This window comes from Passer domesticus, chromosome 15 (genome assembly GCF_036417665.1).
Source record: "Passer domesticus isolate bPasDom1 chromosome 15, bPasDom1.hap1, whole genome shotgun sequence".
Taxonomy (NCBI): domain Eukaryota; kingdom Metazoa; phylum Chordata; class Aves; order Passeriformes; family Passeridae; genus Passer; species Passer domesticus.
This window is the reverse complement of record NC_087488.1, coordinates 14204065-14220332: the sequence shown is the minus strand read 5'-3', so window position 1 is coordinate 14220332 and position 16268 is coordinate 14204065. Positions and strand designations below refer to the sequence as shown.

Below are 16268 nucleotides of genomic sequence, written 5' to 3'. Positions count from 1 at the left end.
AGACACTGAGTCCAGAAGCAGTCAGCATAAGACTATGAAAAATAACTCCTGTAAACAGAGAGAAAATAAATTACAGGACTGTTTTAGATACACTGCATTGTGCATTGCATCAAAACCTACAAGTTTAGCTACCCCTACACAGCAGAATGGCCTTTAATAAATAAAAAAGGTCTTCTGGAATTGAAAAAAAAAAAAAAGGCATCATAGGAAAAAGAAATATTTGAATTTTAAATGAAACCCCATCTTTAACTTTCCCATTTCCAGCTAAAGGTTTCTGGATCACTGCATTTTTTCTATTGCTATTGAAGTAACAGATTGCTCAATAGCAAAAAATTTGCTTATGTGTACAAAAAGAAACTATCCATGAGTTCGGATCCGGTTGAGAACCCTGCAGTCCAACTACAGGAGCTGCTACACTGGAGGGAAGAAGAACATGCCATGAGTGGCACATGGATTGCAAAACCATTAACTGTATGGAGAAAACAATACAGTCATTATTCCCCCTTGGATGTACCAGCAGCAGAAGACAAGGACTGTTTGCAAGGCTGAATCACCAAACCCCAAAGTTCTCAGTCTTGGTGTGTCACTGCTGCACAGAGCTGGAGGAATTCATCCTCAATGCTGACCTGTTTCACTGTTAACACAGCTCTGCCCCGAGGCAAAGCCGGCTTAGGCAGTCCTTTTAAAGGAGTGATGCAGACAATTCACACTCTACCTGAGCCAAAAGGGGAATGTGTCCCAGCACCGCAGGCTGGCACCTCAACCAGGTGCTTGGCATGAACTCACTTTTCCTAAGGTACTCGTTCCTGGCCAACGGTGGTTTTGTTTTTCTAAAAGAAAGTTATTTCCCACCTTCCAGATTTTAAGTGGTTCAAAATAAACAAAACAACACAGCCGTTCATATTTCCCAGTCTGTAAGAAAAATCTTACCTTATGTGTTTTGATTTAAATCCAACACTTAAAAGCATGTACAAGTGCTTTATTCAGGCTCACAGGGCAAATTCAAGTCTTTTTTTGGATAATTTCAGGCATATTTGTGTGCAACTGGGCAGTTCTGGAGTGACCTCAGCATTCCTAGGAGACTTTCCAGATTTATTCTTTATGTCGTGTTAGAATTGCCATTCAAAAGTGAATGCTTTTATTCTTTTTCTCCATTAAAATATCCATAAACCCCTGAAAAGTTACCAAATGGCAACAACCCACCTACATTACAATGCCAGGAGAGATGCACAGTGAGATTTGCAGCAGTTCAGCAGCAAAGATTAATGCATTTTCTAGCACATCTATGAAGAGGACCTAGCCCATCCACACCACATGGAAACGACAGCACTTACTGAGACACCAAGAATGTTTTTCCAGCATTTAGTTTGCCACCACCCCTCTTAGCTGACAGGGAATTGATTGCATTCACTATTCTTATTCAATAGCTTCAGTGACATCACATAATACACACTTAGAGAAGGGACAAACCACATCAGGACAGTGCAAATGTAATTGGAAGACAAAACAATAACTCAAGAGCAACTTGTTAAAGGGGAGAAACTATCTGAAATCAATTAAATTCAATAAAAACAATTGTGAAGTAGGAAACGAGGAAAAATTAACTGGACAAACACAAAATAAGGAGCAATGGCTACAGTAACTCAGCCTCAACAACTTAATCTTGAGCTGTAGCTCTTCTACAAACAGCATTTTGGAACTTAACAAGCATATGAGAAGGCCTGGAACTAATTCTGCTCTGGTGACAGGTAAACCTCAGCTGCATGATGTCTCTAAATGAGCACTCATTTTAAAAATAAATTTTGTAATGTCAAGAACATGAGTAAAAATTTGTATGGAATTAATATTTGAGACTGGAGAAACAAATGAAGAATCCACTGGTTGAGTTAATTAATTAAAACCAGATAGTGTTGGTGGAGGAACAGCCAAGCTGACAATTTTCAAGTATGTTACAGGCCACTACAATGAGGACTGTAATTAACTCTTGTGACCTACCAAAGCTATAATAAAAAACGACTGAGCTCACAAGAAGTAAAATTTAATTAGATATTAAAAATAATTGTCTCAGTTAGAAAACATTGCAATGAGGGAGTTGGGGACTCTGATTTGTTGGAGTGTTTCCAAAGGCAGCTCTGTTAGCCCAGTGCACCTAACTCAGGAGAGGTGTTTGATATCCTTCCCTGCTTCTGATCCTGAGACTGCTCAGCCACTCAGAACAAAAGAAGGATGCAGGAACTGTCAGAAACCCCAAAACCAGCCACCCTTCAGCCCCTCTCCTGTAACAAATTCCCAATGCAGGCAGGTGGCTAAAACCACAGTGAACAGCCCTCATCCCTGGATTCCTACTCGACCTTATGGAAACCAAAATTACCTGCCCTGCTGCCACTGAGCAAGGCTGGAGAACAGGTAACAACTGCTGCTGGAGTGAGGGCTGCTAACTCTCCTCAATGTTATTTTTAGACTGCATGGGTATTCTGTGCATGGGCTTTTGCATTTGTGGCTCAATGCATCACTCTCTCCATTTAGTAATGCAGAAGAAGAGTCACAGGATAATGCAAATAGATCCAGGGGTCTGGTATTCATTACCTTTGTGTCACACATGCTACTGTGTGTCAAGGGAAATTTAAATTTGCAGCTATCAAGAAGGTTTAAAATCAATTCTGGAGGAGCTCAACGGAGTCCCTGTATTGTGCTGCACCTTTAATTAAAATCAACTCCACAACATTGACACAAAAAAAATCAACTCCACAACACTGACACAACACTGGACCCAGGGTTCAGCATAGGAGATATGTGTTTGTGGCTTACTTAAACAAAGAATTTCTAGCAATAACATAGAAATAACCAGCAACAAATGGAGATGAGATTCAAGAAAGGTTGTCCTTTGCCAGATTTAGGAGCAAAATGACATCTTTAAGCAATGACTACCAAAGATGGCTTTACTACAGATCCTTCCCCAGAGCAACAGCTTGGCCTTTCCACACATCCTACTCGGACACATATTGCTGGAAGAACCTAAGGGCAAGTGACATGGTTGCAGCAAACACATCAAACAAGTTACCAAGGGTATGAGCCAACATCAAGTGTATCATTTTATATTATTACTGCACAGATGAAACCTCCGAGCCAGAAATGACTCCTGAGTGTGCACAGTGTGCCAGACACACAAAGTACTCTCTATACTCTACTTCCAACACGTATATCTTTGAGCCAATTCCCAAAATGATGATGCCAAAACAGGAGCCTTTCCACTGCCCAGACGAGTTCCCATTCCCTGCCTTAGGGCACATTCCCTGAGATTTCATTTCCTGGGGTTGCTGTGTGTGTGTTCAGCAGTGTGCCTGATTCTCTGAGGGCTACTGCTCAGTTAGGATTGTTATAATTCCTATTTCTCCAGGCTAAGAGCACTTCACTCAAGGCAAGTGATCTCCTTGGATGGTGTGGGCTGTGAGGTTACAGCCTGTCACTGCTTTGCAGTGGCTGCATGCCCAGATTAAGACCAAGCACACAGACAGGACAGGGGCACTTGATGTCCTTTAAGTTCTCCTCCTTCTGATTTGGTGGCAATTGGCTCCTGTGTGCACACCCTCAGCTTGGTAAAATGAGTCAGCAATCCTAAAATATCTGGCAATACAAACAAACAAACCCCTTAAGGTTAATTTTTCATATGGCCTGTGTAAATAGAGAAGCTGTTTCAAGCAAGACAAGGGACTGCAAGTACCTCTTCCCTCTGAATTTAAATCAAGAAATGTGTTTCCAAAACAAAGTAAAGTGAGGGGTTTTGACCAAGCCACTGAAAAGTGAATTGAATCTTCCACTAAAATCACAGGAAAGAGCTGTAGAAGTTCTTGAGATGTCACCTGATCTGTCTCTATACCTCAATGCAGAATTAACAGTACCTGTATTATTCCTGACAAATGTTTCTCTGAATTGTTCTTAAATCTCTTCAGTGATGAGATTCTGCAATATTCCCTGATGCCTCAAGTGCTCCAGGGTCTCATCTTTGTAAACAAACCAAGTCAGAGTTTAAGAAGTGCAGCATTAACATGGAAGTCACACATACAACAAGACCTACAGATAAGCTCCCCTAGTGCTACAGCTTCTGAACTAGAATAAATGTAATGCTGCAAACAGCAACAGCTTTACAAAAGCTCCAAAAATGAGGGAGGAGACAACTTGTCCAAGATACTGGGTTATCACTGTTTCTTTCTATCTATATGGATTTACTGTCTCCCACAGCAAGCTTAAGTTTAAAATAAATGTGGGGGAAGGGAAAAGGGGAGCTAAAGGAAAGAATCTCTGCATTGTGCAAGAGTAGTTTGGAACCTTTTGGTAAGTCATCTCACAAGATGTGGACCCAGGAGCACCCTGCAAAAAAGGCCTTTGTTTTTCTCCCTTCAAGGTCATGGAAAATGCCAGTTTTTATATCTGTAATTTTGTATTTCAGCATTTTTTATTGACCATCTGCATTGTGAAATTGTTTTTCTCTCTCAGGTGTCAGGAATAAACCAATGCAGCATGTTCTCAAACCCAGAAACCTACACAGCATGTAATCATCCACAGCAACCATCTCTCTGAGTCTCTCAGCTGAAATTAAGAAAGCTGAAAAAGACATTTAAGTTCTGCAGCAGAACTTGAACCAAACTTCTCTGAATTCCTGTCCTGGCATATCAAGACCCACTGAACAAATTTCGCCTGTTGTGCTTCAACGTGATCCAATCTCTGTCAGGATCTCTGAGCATTGAGCAAACACTGGGGAATGTACACACAAGAGAAGAAAACATCTCTCATATACTCACTGGAAATAACCACATACTCAAATCTATTACTAAATATCAAAGCATTATATGATCCCTATAAAATATGAAGATCAATTGGCTGGAGGAGAAAGACAGAATCATAGAATCCTGGAATGGTTTGGGTTGGAAGAGAGCTCAGAGATCTCCAAATTCCAAGCCCCTGCCATTCATTCCACTGGAGATGTGGAAGCATGTCACAACAAAAGCTTCAGAAACAAAAAGGCACCTATTCCTGAAAAGCAGAAAGAACAGCATGAAATGTCACATTTAAGTATATGCACTGAACAAAATGCCTTCATTTACTACTGCAGCCAGAGAGCTCTCAACTGTGGTGCTTGTTGTATACGCAGATATACAAAGCTGAACAAATTTAAAGAAGTTGAATAAAGCTATGGAGAAGCTCTCAAAGCAACCAGGAGCTGCCCTGTCTCACAGACCTTATAAAGTTCAAGACATTGAAGTCCTAACAACCAGAGCATGAAAATAATGATTATTCCCATAATTGCTGGAAGGTCAGCAAGACTAGACAGAAGACATCCAGCATCAAAAAAGTAACAGTAGCAGGCAAACAAGAGGAAATATGTTTGTGAAAATGCCTGAATGATGGATCCAGAGCTTTATGACACCAGCCTTTAACAGCCCGTTAAGCTGTAGACCCTTCAAGGTGTTTTCCTCTGGCAAAAGAAAAGTCTTTATACAAAACAAAACACTTCAAAAGGTGGCACAGAATAAAATATTCCCTTTGCCCTCCCCCAAAGCCAAAGTTAAAAGCTCAGCGAGCTCTTGTGTGCTCTGCACAGAGCACAAGCCTTGCAGAGAGAGCCTTGTGCAGATGGCACCCATAAAGAACAAGAGGTACTCCCACCAAACTGACAAAATAAAATTCACACCCGCAGCCGTCCTTTCCCCCCAATATCACACCATATGCTGCCTACAAGTTTTTACCCTTCCTCCAAACAGATTTCACAAATTAATAACTTAAGGATCAGGCTAAGCGCCAATGAAATTAAATGCATCCAAATATATTAATATGCACAAATTATTGTTGATGAACTGGCACAGAGCTCGTCCAACAATCCACAACACACAAACCATGCCACATGCTGTTTATGCATATTCCTGCTTTCAGTATATACTGTATCTACCTTCTGGCCACATAAAGCCAACTCTGGAAGCAGACAGGAAAGAGCAGAATGGAAGGTCAGAGTAAATATAATCCAAAAGCAATCCACAAAAGAACAAAACTGAGATGGGGATGATTGGCCTTGTTGAAAACACCATGCTTGCTGTGCTGACACCGAGTTAATCAGGTGAAAATACAGTGGTAAATCAAGGTTTATTTCAAATTGTTGGCCAGAGAGATCTATACAAGTCCCATCCCTGGAAGTGTCCAAGGCCAGGTTGGACGGGGTTTGGAGCAGCCTGCGACAGTGGAAAGTGTTCCTGCCCATGGCAGGAGGTGGAACTGGATGAGCTTTAAGGTCCTTCCAACCCAACCCATTCTGTGATTCTATGATTTTGTAAACATAAGAAAATGAAGATTCTCATGCTAAGGACACAGCTCTGCCCACGACAACAGGCACTTGTCTGTAACCACCGCAGCTCCACGGGCTAATTCTCAACTTCCATATCTGTAACAACAAATACCTCATCTAAACAGGATATCTGGTTCAAAGGGCCATAAAGACATTCTGGCTAAGTGCTGCTGTTGGGTTTTCCTTGGTAAGAAAATCTAGATTCTGATAAAACCCATTCAAACAGATGACAAAGTCACTGACACTGAATTTTTACTGAAAGGCTGCTGGTTTGACTGCATACTGAAGTTTACATAATTACTTAGTGAAGAAAACACAGCGCAGGAAAAAAAATCATTACCATTAGAGAAAGGGGTTAAGACAAACAGTTGAGCCAGGAAACATTTTACACTTGAAATCAGCATCTATGAGGGGAAAAAAAAAGAAGGGCTTTTTTGGGTGCTTTTATTCAACTGGATTTAAGTGATGAAGTTTCACCTGAAGAAGTGCAGGGCATCAAATTCAAACACTGTCTGTAAACTAAAAATAATGTGTCTGGATCAGTAACAACCATGGATCTACTTCTAAAAAGTCCAGAGCAGGAAAATCAGGTTTCAGTTAGAAGTTTGGAACTTGATCCAAGCCCTGGATCAACAACCTTGTCTTCTAAGGAATTTCCCATTGTGCAAACACACACGGGATATCTTCCTTTGCCTCCAATCCCCAAGAGCCACCTAGAGTTACAAAATTAAAGTATTTTCTATGCAAGTAGGAATGGCAATTTTCCAAGACAGGATAACAGAAAAATTCAACCCCAACTGCAATTTGCTGATTTCACTTACAATTTGTACAGTCTGCAGGGGGATTTTAGCTGATGTGAAATGAAAACATCAACAGGACAGCTCACACATTGAGTGACATCAGCTCCTGATCTTCCTGAAAGAGGGTCTAAAATTCAAACAAATATTGAGGTAACAAGATCAGAACCCCCCTCATTCCTCACTGGAGGCAGGAATGGCACCTGGTGGCAACAAGGCATTCTGAGGAAGTGCTGCTTCATCAGTCAGCTCTTCAGTGCTGGCTGATTTTTGTTTAACAAAAGTTTCTACAACAAAAGTTTGCTCACTCTAAGCAGGAAAATGCTGCAGGGACTTCACTGATAACTCTGATGTTCCTAATCTTACCCATGAATCACAATTATATCGCACATAATCAACTGCTGTGCAGATAAACCACACACGGTGACATTACTGCAGTGATGCAAATTGCTTTCTGGCACCAGCTTTGGAAAACCAGGTGACAAGTTCCCAGACAGCCAATACACAAAAAGGCAACTGCAGCATCCAATCTGGAATTTCTCCTCACAAAGCCTTTTGCAGGGGGAAAGCTTCTAGTTTATATTGATAAAGAGCTAAGTTTAGGAAATTTAAGATTTTCTGAAAGTACAGCTCTACAAATTTCAGAGGGTAAATCACTACTTGTGTTTTAGAATTCTTAAAATAGTCACACCCCTCTAATTTTTCTTGGAATTCCCTGGGAACTTTAAGAGGAGAGGGTTTTTAAAATTTATTTTTAGGATCAGCTTTATCAATTTTAGACCTAAGAAATGTATCACACAACTGGGTCCAATGGTCAGACATGCTAAGCTCGTGACAAAGTAAAACAGGAACAGAAGGCTCTCCCTACTGATATGAAGGTGTCATTTTTTTTTAGCAATCCAACCTTTTAAGAAACAATTTTTCACCAAGAAAACCATTTTAATAATTAAGTCAATACAAATAAAGCCAAAGAGGAAACATTCACCTGAGTAGTCTTAAAGGTGGTTTTCTTTCCTTCATCACACAGCAATCTAAAAGAATTTAAGAATCAGAGATTTCTATTCAGGATGCACTTTGTGCAGTCATAACTTCAAATATCAAAGCATTACTGCTTACAAATCAGTAATTTAAATTTAAAGCCATAGCTAAAAATGTGGTGCTGTACCAGACCATATTTTTCATTCCACTTTTCCACTTGAACTACTTTAAGTGCCATCCAAGGAGAAAAAGCAAACCTGAGTGCTGCTACATTCACAAAAAACATCCAAGTACTAATGCAGCCTTCAACACTTCCAAGTCAGAGAAGCAAAAATGCTTCTGGTAGCTTGTCTAGAGAACCAGAAATATTTTCCAGGTCACTGTTCCTCTTCCCTTGCCACCTTCACACAGGAGTTCTGCAATATTTATTCCCCTGATGCTGCTCTTTGGCCCATCAGGCTGCTCAGCACTGCAGCTGCAAAATCCCAGGCAGTTTTGGTTTTGCCACCTCTCCATCCCATCACTCCTGATGAAGAGGATTTGCTCAGTCTCCTGGAAAGGTTTGTCTCCCCTCTGCCTTTCTGCAACCCTGCAAATGGGAATCCCGGGTGGCTCCTGCTAATTACCCATGTGCATTGGGAGTCTAATTCTTCCTATTGTTAATACACCCATCTTTAGCCACAAAGTCACTTCATATGCTAATCAGAGAGCAGCTGATCCCAAGCTAATATTTCATATACTCAGGAGAATGGATCTGCTGGGGGTATTAATGACAGCAGAGCAAGATGAGCTTAGAAAATAGTTCCCAAAAGATATTGTATCACTTCTAGTTCAACCCCCTAACAAATAATTTGCTTGTGAATGTGGAGCTTTGTCCCTTCCCTCCCCTGCAGAGGGAGGCCACTTTACAGACAAGAGGAGACTGAAAAAATTAAGACTCTTTTCTTTTACAATGTTGGAATCTAATTTAATAGCTGTTAAGTCTTACCTAATTTTCCATGTAAAAGTTTTTGTGTTTATGGGATGCTTGAAACATCAGTTTCAAGCTAAAACCAAGATGAGCATTTCTATGAATATTGAATAGTCGAGGACACTACTCAGTCCTGCTGCTAAGGGAAAAATAAAATAACTTGGGAAATTTCTGTGTTCCCCACAATATGCCATCCCCTTCAGCCTGATCTGTGGAAAAAGCTGTGGCAACACAATGAAAAAAATCAGCCTGCAAGTGTCTGAGGTAGAACAAGGTCTGAGAATGTCTTGAGCTGACACTGCTCCCACAGAGCGTGTTTATGGTCTGAGTGGACGTGACATTCCTCCTGAATCTCCTGAAATACAGAAGCTCCATCAAAATGTCAAGTCAGGACACCAGAACATGCAATGTCCCACATAAAATCCACACTGCAAAGATTTCTCATCATGGCTTTTTGCCTGTAAGACAACTCAATGTTTCCACTTGGTTAACAGTGTGTTCCAAGTCACTTTGAAGGTGCTTATGTGCAATATTGGGAACAGCCCTGTACATCCCAAAAGACAGGAATCTGCACAGTTTCCACAGCCTGCAGAAGTGCCCAGAGTGAATTCTCATTTCAAGAGCAATTTGCTGAATGGCAAAATAGAGATTCAAGTCAAGTTACCTGCACTATCTTCTTACTAGATGGAAAAAGTATCTATGAGATGGAAACACACAGCATTTTAAAGAGAATCAAGGAAAAATTATGGATTTCTGTTAGGTTTTTTTCCTCATTTTTCTGAGGATGTGGAAAAGAAGCTCCTTCTTCAATGGGTTTCAAATTGTCACTCAAGTGGAAAAATCAAAAGCTGTGAGTTTTGTACATTATTTCCTCTAGTGAACTACCAGTTCAAGTCTCCATTATAAGATATTCATCTCATGTCTGAGTATTCTTCAGTTTTAATTCATGGTGCTGATCAAAGACAAAAGATCTTGCAGCTGTACAAAAGTTCAAACAGCTCCAAAAGCAGCAGACACATCCAGCTGTTTTGAGAAGCACCATGAGATTGCTACAAATCTGGGATAAAAAAATTCCCTTCATGTACCCAGAATGTTCAGCCATGGAGTAAACACCCACCTAAATGAGTGCCATGCACGTAATACAGATGTGACAGGCAACTGCAGGAAACATACTGTGCCACCTAAGTGTGTTTTAGATAGGAATAACATCAAGTTTAATGTGTTTTATTGGCAGGGATCAAAATCATATGCAGATGCTTCAAATACAAGTTATGTACATTCTTTCAAGGCCACACCTGCCCAGGTTTCAGTCTCTTGTCCCATGTATTTTAGTTGTAACACTGAAACACTTGACTTATACAAATGCTGACACAATTGTTGCACAACCACAGTTCCAGGTCATGGCAGAGCAGTGAAACGTTCCACTCCCAAGTGACATCCATGGATCTCTGGGGGTAGGATAGAAAGCCACAAACATCCCCCTGGCCTTCCTCCTAAAACAGCTTTGAAGGATTTTATGCATAAAAGGCAGCTGGTTATGTTTTAACAGACTCTTGTGTAAACAGAAGTGCTCAACAGATGTGCAGCGCCTATCAGAGATGGTTATCAGCATCATTTTCATTTCCAGAACCAATAAAACTGGACATCATGCCTACTCTCTGAGCCATTTACCTACCTCAGAAGATAAACTGGATTCACTAATATCTGCTATGGGATTGATAAAAACCTGATGTCAAAAGAATTGAGTATTAGAAAAAGAGAGAAATGAGATTGTCCAGCTACTGCAGCATTTCAGTCTGCAAATAGGCTCTTCACTGATCTGAAACTGCAAACACACAAGTCAAAGTGAGGGGAGGGAAGGCAAAAAGACTCTGAAGCAGATTTATATTTAGCAGCAGGTTAGGTGGAGAGAAAAGGCTCAAGGACAATGGCAGGTCTTTTCTTTCTTGAGCTAAACCCCCAATGCATTTTTGTAAAAGAAAGCAAGTCTTCTGCTTTTAACTGCAGCCCAAAACTGCATTATGGCTCCTGGGTGCTTTGATTTTTTTTCTTTACTTTCTAAATCTCAGCACACAGGCAGCTCCAGGGCTCAGTAGGAGAACTCTTAAAAGCAGGCCTGCAGAAGTGAAGAGATCAGTCATTCCCTTGTCCCCGTGCTCCCGGAGCTCCCCCGCCCAGGCAGCCGCAGATGAGATTTCACACAAACACACAGGGCCTTTTTAAACAGCCTGAAAGATCTCAAATCCTCCAAGAGCAGGCAGAGCATTCCTTCTGATTGCAAAGAGAAACACTGAAATGTGCTTCAATTCTTCACAAAGGTCACGGTAACCTTCAAAATTCTATCAAACCTCTTCTCCCCTCCCCAGCTCTATTATCTTTACTAATTTGTAATGTTCTTTACAAAATATACTGGAGTTTCTCAGAACACAAATCCCAATGTGAACATGATGCAAGCAATCTTTGCTTAGTTAATTTTTCCTAGGCTGTTTAAAGTTTCCAAAGTCCAGATGTTTTTCCAACTGTCTTCCCTGTCCCATGACTGCAAAAACATAGGTTCTTTAGAATTACCATTTTATATACATTTTCAACTTACTTACTTCTTCTCAGTCCATTTTTTCCAAATAAATATACACATACTTTGGATTAAATGACTTACTGCATTAGAAACATGACATTAGAAAGCTTTAGAAAGTATGTTTAGTGTATTTTGACAAATGCAAACGTGCTGAAAGCGTGACATGTTCCATGAAACAGTACAGAGCTGTAAAACTGTGGAAAAAAAATTCTGTTTCCTGCTTGCAATGTCTATGGCTACACCTCCAACCCTGTACAATTAACAATCTTGTACCATTAACCATTATTTCCAAACTTCACCATTAAAATGTTACTGTGCATTTAACAGCATAGGAAAATGCCCAATAATCTTAATTAGAGCTTGTCAGGGAGCTAATTTTAACCCCCTGCTACCCAACCTGAAAACAGCAGGGAAAACATTGGAAGAACAGTTAATTTTATCACCTTTACCCAAAAACTGTCCAGCCAGAAGCAGATGCACACATTTGAGAGAATTCTTTGCTCCAGATCACTGAATTCTTAAGCATTACACCTTTGAGATGCATTTCAAACCTGCCATTTGACACCACTGGAGAAATAAAATCACTTTTCAGAGCTCATATGAAATTGAAGAGATTTGGAGTGCAAAACATGAAGAAGGAATGTGCTGCTTCTACTAAACCAGATTTACCAATAGTCTGCTCTGGTTAAGGATGCACGCGGTACAGGATTTCCCTTCACATCCCTGCACGGGATCTCTGATGAAGGCTGAGTTGAGATAGCACCAGTGATTTCTCATTACAAGAAACTCATACTGTCAAAAAAAGGATTGTGTTTTGTATTTGTTACACAGCTCAATCATCAGCAGTACCTGCAGTGACAGAGCAGATATCCTTCCACAGCAAGAAAAAGGTAGTGCAAAATAAACTGATTTTGTTATTCTAAAGCTTACAGAAATCCACTACCATTACCAATGGAAAAACAACACAGAATTTTGAACATACACATCAGTGACAGTTTGCTCCAGAAGGGATTTCTGGAACTCACCTATGGTGCAGTTTGTGGTTATTTTTCTTCGCTTGGGGTTGTGTCGTAGCAATTCTAACTCTCTCTTGGTCGGCTCCCATGTTGAATACTTCTCTCCAATGCCTAAGCAGATGAAAACAAAGTTTCAGGAAGTTCTTTAGTAAAAGGATTAAAAATTCTGTTCAAGTCAAAACTTTCAACATGCTGTCCATTAGGTTAGATTCAATTTAAGTTAAGGACACTGATTGCTTTTTATCCCTTCTCAAAAAATATGGTTTGGAAAGGTATCACCAAATTTTCAAACAAAGAAGAACTAACATAAGTACACAAAAGCACTTCTTTACTTATAAAGAACAGTTAGGCCAATAAACTTTCCATTATTGGATTATAATCCTCCTTTCAGTTAAAAAAAAAGAAATTCCAGCACAAGAATAAACTTGCTATTACTTGAAAATACATTTCTTTGTGCTCAGAGGAGGTTAAATGACACAACCAGCACTGATGAACTTGCCAAGTTATTAAATAAATCTAAACTGATCCAACTTAATGGACAGATAATCTTTAGAGAACAGCAGAATTTAATAATTCAATATACTGAACAGTTACTACATGTATATGCCATTACACAGAATGACCTCTCTTTATACTATTAATGAAGGATTAGACAAGTTTTAATTTTTGACATTCACTTTGTTGACATACCTAATGTTATCTAAAAATGAAATTAGTAGTAGGTTTAAACACCACCCTCCCTCCACCAACCAGTCAAAGCTCTCCAAATATTAAACTACCCTTTCTCATGAGCTAAAATCTGTCATTATTCTTTTTGAAGACCAACACTGCATTTCCAGTAGATTTACTTTGTTCAAAGGAAGTGCAGTAGAAGTGAGTCAGGTCAGTAGTATGGAGACCAGATTTGAAATCAGCACAGAGCTGTGTTCAGTGTAAACCTGATACAAGAAAAACACAACAGTGAAGACTCATGTGCTGACCAGCTCAATACTGCTGCAGCTTTCTGTGTAGCACAGAAATTGCTGTGCAAGGTCAATTATTGTGAGTCACAAAGGCATCTTGGCATTAAAAAGAAAGAATTATAAGATGGCAAGCAGTCTATTCTAAAACTGAGAATTAAAGTCAATTAAGAGTTATTTTTCACAGAATGCATGGAGCAGAAGCAGCGCTTTGCTACAGAAAATAAATTATAAATCATACATATGAAAAGGATAGTAGAAAAATATAGCTGGAGGCTTACACATTCTGCATAATATACATTAAATTTTAATAGCTCTTTGATCTTCATTTTCAGAAATAGCTATGCTTGTCAGAAACTACCCTCCCAAAAATGTTCAATTCATATTTACTACTGACCCTCCAGGTTCTAGTAATAGGTCTCATTTTTAGATTCTCAAGGACTAGAGAATTCTTATTTACACAAATACACCCATGTCTCACTTTATTTGATTCAACAATAGATTATGCAAGGAACTTAAGGAACAATACCAGAATCCCTTTCCTTTATCCAAGGTTCAGCATCAAGCTACACACCCAGGAAAACAGAAAAGGCAGGGAATGACTGAGACTGATGAGATAACACAGCTGCAATGCTTTGGACACACTGCACGTCTGCAGAGACCCTTTGGAGATGCACAGATGGACACTTCACAGCGATGGAACATTGCCTTCCAACAGGTTTGGCCCTGGATGTCTCCAGCAACCCTGGTCATATTTGTAATGCTCCCTTAGGAATTTACATAAATTCATTGGTAACACTGTGTTAGTAGCAGCAATTGCATTGTGCAGCTGTAAATTCCTGTGTTGGGTTCACTACAGTTAAAACATGGCCAAACACAGCCAGTCAGTGTGATGAACCCTGATAATAATTTAAAAATACCCCCTTGGATATGTTTAAATCCTGGTTTAAGTCAAATACAATGAAATTCATACCTGCAAACACATGTGCACTTTAGGCATGCAATAGCTCCACATATATCAGCAGCACTATTCATATATATTTATATATATCTATATATAATTATATAGTTTAAATACTGAAGAGGATGGGACTAAAGCATGTCACAAGAGCAACTCTAAATAAGGTTAAACATGACAGACTGGATTACTTTTAAGGATTCTGGGTGAATCAAGTATTTGTTCAATTTAAAAGAAATGAAAGAAAACAAAACACCATGTGCAATTAATGCCACAAACAGAGCAAACCAGACAGAAAACATTCTTGCAGAAGCCTTTCATTAGAAGGAGCACAAGTTAAGTCAGACACAGAAATTAAAACGTGTTCCATTCCAGCTATATAACTTAGCAGGAATGCTGAGGTTATATTACTCTTGAAAATTTGGAAAAGGCAGAGCCATTTATTAGGAATGGTTTGATGTTTAAAAATGAAAAACTACAACAAAAAATAACCAAAAGACAAAGAAAGAGGTTTAATAAAAAGGTTTAATAACACTCACAAGCATGCCAAAAACTCCAATATAAACTACCTTGAACAAAGATTTGCAAACCATGCACAGATCACCACTTACAATTAAAGGAAAGTAGTGTTAGAGAAGTGAAAATTAGCCATTTTTAAAATGCTGCTATGAAATAGAGATTCAAGTCAGCATGTGAAATCTCCATCTAAGAAATTATTTTATTGGGTGAAATACTCAAATTGGCATTTCTCAGAGAATTCATCAGGGGCACAGGGATGAGTGAAGGAAAAGGCAGCGAAGGCTCAGGTTTATAAAAGTCACAATTTTTCAATCATTGCTTGCTTTGCTAGACTTCCAATTATTCCTCTCCCAAAAATTCAGACATTAATTAGAACAAAGGGCTCTGTGTATTCTCACCTCCCCTGTTATTAAAATTCAATACCAAAGGAAAAAATAGTGGCCAAGTTGCAACATTCAGAGTTACATCACATAACCCTGAACTACAGCTGGACTGGGGAACTCAGCACACTGAGAGTTAATACTACAGGAGTATGAAATGAATCTTATGGTATTTGGGGGTTTTCTTAAAGTTGTTTTTTTTTCTCCAGGCATCATGTTGTTATGTGAGCATCTATTAAAGTATAAACTAACACCCTTCAAGCACTGTGGAAAGAAATTTGAAAATATACTGCATTTAGCCTTCAGTTTTTAAGCCAATCAGTTTCTGCAGACTGGATTCACTTCTGAAGTTCTTAAAGTTGGCAACAAGACCTGAGGTAAATTAACTCTGTGGTAGCCATGTAAACCCAAGACACTGGGTTTGGGCTTTGTGCTCCTCTTGCCATTCAGTTTTGAACAAGAAGAGATCTTTCAGATGACAAGAGGGAGGGAGCACAGAGATTGGAACAATGGAGAGAGAAGGTAAAAACCAGACATAATTCTCCATTATTTCTCCCATGTACATTTCTCACTCCTTTAGATAAATTTTTGAGGAAACACATGGTTTCACAATAAAAAGACAAAAAAGAACCTATGCCATGACTTTGAAGAAAAAGAAGGTTTACATTGCAGACTCCAGCAATTTGAAGTGTTGTTGTCTATTCCTTGATTTTCTGTCTTCACTGGTCACTACAGAGTAGTTCTCCAGGGACAGAGGATGGAATGTGCATATTCATACAAAT

At 39.4% G+C, this 16268-nt stretch overlaps 1 protein-coding gene across 4 annotated transcripts in view; it reads right to left on the bottom strand.

The window, feature by feature from the left end:
* The window catches only part of USP22 (ubiquitin specific peptidase 22), an 89683-nt gene that overhangs the window by 30422 nt on the left and 42993 nt on the right, over positions 1–16268 (bottom strand). For all 4 annotated transcript variants that reach the window (XM_064390669.1, XM_064390668.1, XM_064390667.1 and 1 more), the window contains one exon: positions 12680–12781. In XM_064390669.1, the coding sequence (XP_064246739.1) occupies positions 12680–12781 (102 nt within the window). The remainder of the gene's footprint in view (positions 1–12679; positions 12782–16268) is intronic.